Source organism: Sinocyclocheilus rhinocerous, unplaced genomic scaffold (assembly GCF_001515625.1).
Source record: "Sinocyclocheilus rhinocerous isolate Xijiao unplaced genomic scaffold, SAMN03320098_v1.1 scaffold2448, whole genome shotgun sequence".
Lineage (NCBI taxonomy): Eukaryota > Metazoa > Chordata > Actinopteri > Cypriniformes > Cyprinidae > Sinocyclocheilus > Sinocyclocheilus rhinocerous.
Genome location: NW_015627540.1, coordinates 48,436 through 57,771, shown reverse-complemented (window position 1 = coordinate 57,771; position 9,336 = coordinate 48,436). Strand labels below are relative to the sequence as shown.

The 9,336-nt window shown below is 38.1% G+C and overlaps 1 protein-coding gene across 4 annotated transcripts in view; it reads left to right on the top strand.

Moving 5' to 3' along the window:
* Positions 1 to 977: 977 nt before the first annotated feature.
* Positions 978 to 9,336, top strand: part of LOC107730143 (TGF-beta receptor type-2-like) — a 38,841-nt gene continuing 30,482 nt past the window's right edge. Inside the window, exons 1-3 of one of the 4 annotated variants that reach the window (XM_016540888.1) lie at positions 978 to 982; positions 3,333 to 3,335; positions 6,618 to 6,757. In XM_016540888.1, the coding sequence (XP_016396374.1) occupies positions 6,664 to 6,757 (94 nt within the window). In that variant the 5' untranslated portion in view covers positions 978 to 982; positions 3,333 to 3,335; positions 6,618 to 6,663. Of the gene's footprint in view, positions 983 to 3,332; positions 3,336 to 6,395; positions 6,758 to 7,788; positions 7,853 to 9,336 lie in introns of those variants that run through there. The other 3 variants (XM_016540896.1, XM_016540879.1, XM_016540907.1) reach the window with 3 other exon arrangements.

Genomic DNA, 9,336 nt, shown 5'->3' with positions numbered 1-9,336 from the left:
AAATTTGGTGACTAAAGCCAAAGACTATAGAATGCCCTTAAAGGCAGAGTAAGTGATTTCTGGAAGCCATTGTTGATATTTGAAATCACCAACAAATGTTTTTCAATGGTCGTTTGATCGCGTCCAGTGTAGGCAGACTTTAGTTGTTGTAGACACGGTGTTACTCACCTATTGAGAAGAAACAAAGCAACCTCGGCGTCCGATCGCAGGCCTCCGCTCCTTGAGTTCTCTCCAGCGCTGGAAAGCTGATCCGATATTTACACGGGTCCTACTTCTTGCCTTATCGTTCCGCAGACGTTTTCCTCTTTTGTTTTTTATCCGCCATCTCTATCTTTCTGTCGCTCGGCTCGGCTCGGCTAATGTCCGTCCCATGCACTGAAAGCTCTCTCCTCCACATCACGAGTAGACATGCCGCTTATTGCTGATTGGCTACAAGTTTGTTTTGCTATTCGGCCCGAATCAGTTTTCTAAAGTGTTTTTGAAAAATCACATACCCTGCCTTTAAAGGGACTTTGCTAAAGCACATTTTGGACAAGATTAGGTTTTTATAAGACAATGTCTGTAAAGTAATTGTTACTTTGGGTGTGTATAATGTTTATTGTCAATTAGTACAAGATTGGATATTTGCTGAAATTACAGCGATGGGAGTGCCTATATTTACAAATTGCGGACACATGTAATTATGTGGGAAATATTAAATATGAGAAGATAACTTGGATTGTTAGAAGACATTTAATCAAAATCTGGACAAAGTATACTTTTTTAGATTCATAATCTATTCACGTTTTTCAATTTTTCCTATTTTTTATTCTTTTTATTTTTAAATATAAATTCATATTTATTTTGTTTGTTGTTCAACAACTAATAAACTGTATTCAGCATCACATTTTTAATAAAATGCTTGGAGTGACTGCACAAAACACCTGAGAAAAATGCATCAGTCAGCTTCTCTCTTAATACGTTTCATCTTTCGTTTTCTGGTGTCTTATCTTCTCAGTGCATTTTATAGAAGCCAAAAAACCCTATAATCTTTTCCGGCATGGGAAGATTACTGACAAGCCTGATTCTGATGGGATTAAAATCATGGAGAAGCTCTGGTAATTATTACATTCCCCCCATCTCCCCATATAAAACTGCTCCCGTCCCAACAGGGTTTTGACGCAAAGAAATGAGATCTCTAAACAGATCAGCTCGCGATCCTCTCTGTCCGCGTGCATAGATTTACTCCACATTCATACACAAGCCCAAACATGTGCGCAACTCTGGACGTGATTAAGTCAACAGACATGTCTTTCACCCAGTGCCATGTGTGTGACTGAATGTAGGAAGTGTCATGTAGCAGCTGGCAAAAGAGCATGAGTGAGTGGGCGATTGGTCCCTTCCGAGGGGATTAAGACCACAGGAAGTGCTTAGACAGGCCTGGAGCCTGGGACTGATTCCATGCACTGACTCAGTCTAATTCACTCCAAACGGACTTCCCATAAGCTATTCAGGATTTCATCCAGGCATTTGAGAGTGATTGGGTCACCTCTCAGTGCAAGTGATTAACATTTGGTGAGTTTTGCCTAGAAACCCTCAGCCTATCGGTGGTGACTCACATCCTGTTTTTAAAAACGTTGAACGCTCAGTTTTTTTGTAGTTTTTTTGTCTTTGGGCATTTTTAAACAAACACTGAGTGCTTGCTGTGAGCGTGTGCGTGTGTTTATGTCCTGTCTGATTGTGTACTTCATATTTAGTCTGTGTTAGTATACAGGCCTTTGCTGGGTGTTCTTGGGAGTGTGATCTGATCAGATACATTGGCCTGTCCTGGACTAAAACTTTAAAGTCCTCCATTAATCCTTTGAGTTATCTGTCATGCTCTGTTGTTTAAATACACTAGATTAGTCAGTATATACTGAATGTAAAGGCCCCTCCTTATCCCTGCCCCCTTTTCAACGGTGTTATTATTTCCAAGTGCATTTGTATACTCTGCACATCCCTGCAAGCTTAGGGATAATGGGAAAATGTGTGAGGCATGACTTATCTGGGATTTGGTTCTGATTCATTTGATGTAGAGAAAGGTGTGGTGTTCAGACCTAACCAAATAATGAATTAATGAATCTTTTGAGTCAGTTCCTTACAACGAATCAAACAGTATAGTTCGCAATTCAGTTTCAGTCATTTGGAGAATTCCACACACACACTGAATCCTTGAAAGTGATTTTCATGTTACAATACATACAAGATCGCAATACTTTAAAATACCGAAAAACAAAAGGAAAAAACAAATCATTTGTTTAAAGAAGAATGTCTTTATTCAGAGGATTTTATAAGTCTAATATCATCATAGCCTACTTTGTAAAGGTCGGGTTTTTTTAAAGGAAACAAGTTATTTGAATAAGTCATCTAGATCTGATTTGACTTTTAACTGTAACCACTCATTTTTTCTCCTCGTTAATAAAAACTATTTAGTTTTTCCGTTCATTTTGGTCTATTAGAGATATTTTTGTTTGTTTTCTAACAGCTAATGACTTTTTAAAATATATATATTTAATGAAATAAGCCAAAAGTAAGTTATTCTTGTCTCCATCTGCCATCTTGGATGACTTTTTTCACTGAGCTTGTCGCATTGTATTCTGGGATTGTGGGACACTGCATCACTAACACCGGAAATATTGGTTTTTAAAGAATAAATCTGTCAGATGAACTTTGTACAGGAAACTTCCAACTTCACACGAAGAACTATATTTCTTCAGCCCAAAAATAGGTCGTAAGTCTATTCCGATAATATAGGGTCACGGACTGTCAAACAGTGATATATATATATATGCAAATTGTGCATATTTAGGACAAATAAATGGTCTTATCAAGTTTTAAAATGTAAAAATCCACATATTTTGCTGTTGACATCCTGTTTTGTGCCTCTAGTCAAATTCTTTGGTATTTTGATTGGACATGCATTGTTTAATATAATATAGTGCATCATGTTTCATGCTCAGTGTTGAATTATAAAGTCATTTTTGTTTACTTTTATTTGATAAACACTTTTAGCACAATGTTGAGTGCCTTCTTGATGTGAAATGTAAAATCTGGGTCATGACTTGCATCTAAAACACACTGAGAACCGCAGTAAACTCTGTATAGAGTAGAATAGTAAGGATCTGACTCATACTGAGCTCCACATAAAGCCGCGTGGCGAGTTTAGCAGCCTACTCTCTTTAGATGACCTTTCATCTTTACTCACCTCATTATGAATATCTCAGCCAGAAAAACCACTCAGAATATGTCCTTTTTTTCAGTTGACTGTGTCCACCCTCCTATTGCATCTCTGGCATCTCCCCTGGTTTCCACAGCAATGGATTCAGGTGACAGGAGAGCAAAGATATACACGGCACGCCTGTCATAGCAAGCGTGCCAGCAGAAACCCAACTCCTCTCCTCTCCTGAGCTTTTGTGCGCTCAGAATAGAGCCGTCAAGACACACTTAAGCTCTTTGATATAACAGATGAATCTAACCGCAGTACAGTTTTGTTTACGTTTATGGCTTCAGGCCTGTGGTGGAGCCGGTGGATGTCAGAACAGATGTTTCAGGTGTTTCTGAGGAGAGGATCTGACCACACACCTGTCAACTCTGAAATGTTAGATTATTGCCAGAGTGATAGATGATGCCATCGGGGCAGGTGTATAAAGCGTGCTCTCATATACTACTGTAGTATTGCTTTATTATTTTTCTTAATCACTTTAAGGCTGGAACACACTACACAACTTTTACATTTCTGCAAGTCGGCATTAAGCAGAAATTGTGACTGAATTGTCTTCCCTATTGTTACGTATATTCAAGTGGAACGGCTTCTTGAACAAGAAAAGGGTGGTGCTTGATTTTGTCCATTGTAAATTGATAGGAGTGTTGTCGTTTGCTAATTGCTTTAATGCAATGTAAGTGATATAAATAATTATATGCAAGTCATTTATAATCAATACTGCAATATTCCATAAAAATGGTCTATTTTGTTTTTAATATTGACTTTACATGTATTTGTCAAGTGCATTTCATTTAGATGTAAAATATTTTCGGTTAAAATTATCCACTTTTTAATCTAAGCACACAGAATCAGTTTGTTTTAATCTCCATATTTATGTCCCCTTCTGCAAGTGAATTGCTTTCACTTTCTTCTTCTCTTGTTTTTGTTACCCTCAGGCATCCTCATCTGCCTTTTGAAAGGAGCACTTGAGCAACATGATCTCAAACACACTCGCCAGTGCTTTCATAAGTCCCTCTGCTCTTTCCAAGAGGATGTTTGACCTCTGAGAGATGTAATTCTCCTTTCACATGTGCATCAGCAATGAAAATGTGATTTTTTTTTTTTTAACCAAACAGACTAAGAAACTGGCTATACCTTTTAAAATCTTGTCAGATCTGGTCACAGATAAGATTTATTGCCTATAAAAATAAGACTTTCTAATTTAGTAATCCTAATTTGACAAGGGATCAGATTTCTAAATGAAAAAAAAGAAGATTCTTAAGGAGAAAGTGTTTTTTATATATATAAAAAAAAGCAATGCATAATGCATCATATCATCATGAAGAACAAGATTTTCCATTCATCATTCTATACAGTAGTTGCAGTTCTGCTCATTTGCATAGAGTTGAACTTCTAAACATGCCCACCATATTCACTAGAGAGAGCAAACTTTTATCGGTCTCGTGTTGTAACCGGAAGCAACGCTTTGAAGTTAAAAACATCTTGATGGATTTGTTTGTTACAAACATGTAGACATTAACTGATGGGCTGGAGTCGTGTGGATTAGTTGTGGATTATTGTGATGTTTTTATCAGCTGTTTGGACTCTCATTCTGATGGCACCCATTTACTGCAGTGGATCCATTGACGAGCAAGTGATGTAATGCTGAATTTCTCCAAATCTGTTCCGATAAAGAAACAAAGTCATCTACATTTTGGATGGCCTGAGGGTGAGTACATTTTCAGCAAATATTCATTTTCGGGTGAATCATTCCTTTAATGATTTACAACTGCTTTGTGGTTTAAATCACTGAATGTGATAAAGCGCTAATATTAGCTATGAGTAAAAGAAGTGATGACATCGGAGGATAAAGTGCCCTGATAGGCTTGTTGTAGAGCGCTGGCTGTGTTCTTAGTGTGGTTATATAAATCCAGAGAAAGATTTTATGATCATACACCAACAATACTCAGTCATTATCGGATCTTGGCAGCCCCAACTGTAAAAGTTCTACATGCTGCGCTATGTTGGTCTGAAACCCCTGTGACAGCATCATGTGTGTTTACTGGATTGTTTTTGATTTGTTTTTGAAGTGGACTTCTTTCTCGCTTCTCCTGCTCTCTCTCTCCATGTATATCGTCTGTGGTAGGCTGTGCACTTTTGTACATGTTCAGACCTAACTATCTACTCTATCCAAGCCTCAATTTGAACTTAAATACTGAGACAGCATATTGTTCTGTCTTCCTCTCTCTCTCTCAAAAAAAAAATTCATTAAAAAAATCAAAAGGATCACTGTAACAATCAAGAAAGAGACAGCTTATGTAGGCCTACAATTTAAATCACAGTCAGAGACAGCTGTATTCTAACTTGGTAAGGTTTAAACTTGATGCCTGACATAGCTAATGATCACTTAGGTTGTCCACTATAACAAGTGTTATGGTATAATGATTACAGGGCAGCAACTGTTTCTGTAGAGGCAAAGGCACTGGGGGCACACAAACACATGTGCATGCATGTTATCTAGCTATTTAAGTGAAGTCATGCCATAGAAATACCATATACTTGTCAGGACCTCCCATTGACTTCTGTTGAACTTTCAGCAAATTATGATTAGGCTACTACAGGTTAAACCCATTGATCTATAATAGAGATTATATAAATCAGTGGTTAACCCTATATTTATGTGACTGTTAAAATAGATCTCATATTTATGAAGGCATTTAGGCAGTCACAAACAAAACGAGACAACCGTATACAAATATTACTAATACAATATAGCTATTAGGCAAGTAGCCTATACAAAAGTTTGTAGCCATATGGGGACAGACTTAGGCTAAATAAAAACAAATATATATCTCTCTGAGGAAATGGATGTATGGATTAATTTAATATGTAATTAGATGTGAAAAAAATATTTAATGTAGGCCTACTAGTGAGTAGCTAGGCTACTGTGATTTAGGACAATTTGTTTCATTACAGTTTATCATTTATATTAAATAATATATAAACAAGTATACACACACTCGTGAGCACTATAGACATACTTAGATATTTCCACCACAAAAATACCATAAAGAAACCACATCAGACAAGCGAGAGCGTCGCGACGAAGGCGTCCATCGTCTTTAAACGACACGAATCCCACGATAATATAGTCAACTTATTATTAAAAGTCCTACACAATAAAATTAGAAGTGAAGGCACATGTGTAATTACAGGCTGGAGTAAAGACTGTGTTGAGAGGGAGGGAGACGGAGGAAAGTCCTGCCCTTTCTGAAAGATTTCCTGTTTCACGAGGCGAGCAGAAGTAAGCGACTCGAGCCCACAGATTCCCTCACAGTGACTGTTCACTTCAGCAGCATGAGACACTCTCCTTTCCTCAGGATCAGACGCTAAAATCACCACGCCAGCTTGGTCACGTTCACATTAATGCGAGGGATACGGACATGATTGCGGTTCTAATGGAGCAATATTGGCTTTCTCTGCTCTTTTGGGGGACTTTTTTGATTTCTTCGGTTGTCATGGATCGGAGCGGAGTCGGTGAGCTACTGTCTTGACACCTCTTGCGCTTTTCTTAAGTTGGCAGGTATATAGGCTAGGCGTGTAAATGTGTTTTTATGCAGGAGACCCGTGTATTTATCATCATCCCCTGTGGCTCGTGTACTCATAGTGGAGCATTTGTTTCTTGACTGCTTACTTTTAAAGGCGTGCAACAGGTGATCGCATTCAGTGAACGCCAGCTTCAGCGTCATTTTTACTTGTGCAGTTTTCAGGAGTTACGTAAGAGCGTAAGAAGCAACATGTATTTTCTCAGGTGTTTAAAGATGACATCAGTCGCAGTTTTATTGTCCTGTCCTGTGCAGACTAAACTTTGCACGTCTGTGTTTTTGATACGAGTAACTTGGCGGTGTCATTGTGTTTGTAAAACCGTTATCTGTGTGACTGCTATTAGATATAATTGACGTCCGTTTTATATAGGCTATGTATAGGGCCATGTAATGTAAAGTGTAAGATATAGGCACCTTATAAAGTCTTTTGCATGGTATGGGGATTGTATCAGATGGGTTTTACTTTGTGGTGCTTTGATATAAATTAAACCATGCTGAATGATCACATATCGTGGAAACAAATCAATTAGCCTACTATATTGGCATGATGTCAGAACCATGTCTTTTGGTGTCATAAACTACTTTAAGATGGCCTTAATGATAATTTAAAGTAACTGAAGGAAATGCAAAAAAGGATATATGAATGTTCAGAAAAAGCCTATTTGTACTAAGTCCTTAAAAAACATTGTAGTAGTATGAAATCATGCAAGTACTGTAATACAGTGGCACGTTTTGGGCACATTTTTGTTAGTGACAGTGACATATTCATTCTGTCTCATTAAGCTTTGAAAGACAAGAGAATCAAACACATATTCCTCTAATCGAGTGCATGACATTTTAACATGTTAATACATCAGCTTGTTTCTGTTGTTATTCCCTCAAACGGGTGTGCGCACAAGGGAACGCCCTTATGAGCTGACAGCTGAAAAACATTACGAGTTTGTCTTTTCGGTTGAAGTGGAAGTGTTTGGCAGTTTGCGCAGGACGTTTTTCCATTTCAACCAGCCCCGCATCCTTCCTCCCATTGGTATAAATTGTTTATCTCTCTCTGTCCTGTCATTAATTTCAGCCTCTGTGATTACAGGTTACTTTAGACACTAATTACACTCACTGAACTCCTCCCCACCTCACGCCTGTGATTATACAGCAGGATATGTTTGTCACACAGCGCTGTGTTTGGTGGAGCAACAGAGATATTTCTTACAGAAATCATATTTTCCAGATGTCCAGCTACATCTTTGCCACTTCCTGTTTCCAGCCTTGCTTGGCTGCATGTAGCTCTGCACACTTCGCTGCTGAAACACACTAGGGCTGTGTGTGCTGCGTTTGAGCCACGTGCAAGAGTTTTGCCCTGCTTGTTTTAGGCATTACAAATAGTATCATACAGGGGCGGACTTTCCCATTAGGCAAAGGTAGGCGACCGTCTTGGGCCCCCAAAAGCCAAGGGCCCCCTAAAATGCTTTTCATGTAGGATATGCGCATTAAGCGCTGACACGCGGACGGTTGCTGTTTACGGTGTTTATTACCACGACAACCGTCCGAGTCTGTGGCGCCTGCAGGTGTACGGCTGTACGCACTGTGAGCGCTCAGACTGATCTGAGATTTGCCCCGCAAACATTTCAGCAGTTATCATAGGCCTGTGTGTCCCATATTTCTGTCGACTGAACCAGCCATGCCATTAATTATGAATTTATCAGTCTTTTGCATGCCAAAGTCAATTTCTGCATAGAAATATTATGCCAAATAGAAGCAGAAAATCGTGCTATACTACGCACTTTCATGAGATCGGGTTAGCCTACAACAATTAATTTGTAGGCTATTTTACAAATGGGAATACAACGAATTCATGACAATGTTTACATTCAAGCTACCCGTAAAATTTATAGTGAATTAGTACTATAAAAGCATCTGGAATGCAATAAAGTCATTTTAAAGCTGTTTTTAAAGCATTTGCTGCATGGGTAAAAAAAGGGCTAATAAATCATTCACATATCATACAAAATTGCGTTGCAGCAAATCCTTTAAATTTTCAGGTATTCAGAACAGAGCAACATAAAAATCAGAAAAAGCAGCTATACAATTATAGGACAAAGTTTTACACACATGCCATTATAATTTGTATTTTATTTTTTAATTGTACGGAGTTATAAAATAAAACACAAATTATAATCGGGCCTGTTTTAGGCTTTTCCTTATTTTTATATTTTAGATATCTATCAATTATGGTGATGAAAAAAATGACTCGCCATCTCCTCATCAGACGTGCCTTTAGAGAGAAATGCACGGATTACATAATGAAAGAGTTTCTATTTTCGATTTGAATTATTTCGTTTTAAAGTAGTCATTTAAAGCTTTCTATATATTTTTTTATCATGTCTGTGAGGCAATTCGCGGAGTTTAGGTTCATCATTGCACTCTCAGAAAAAAAGGTACAAAAGCTGTCACTGGGGCGGTACCTTTTCAAAAGGCACACCTTTGTACCTAAAGAGTCCATATTGGTACCTTAAAGAT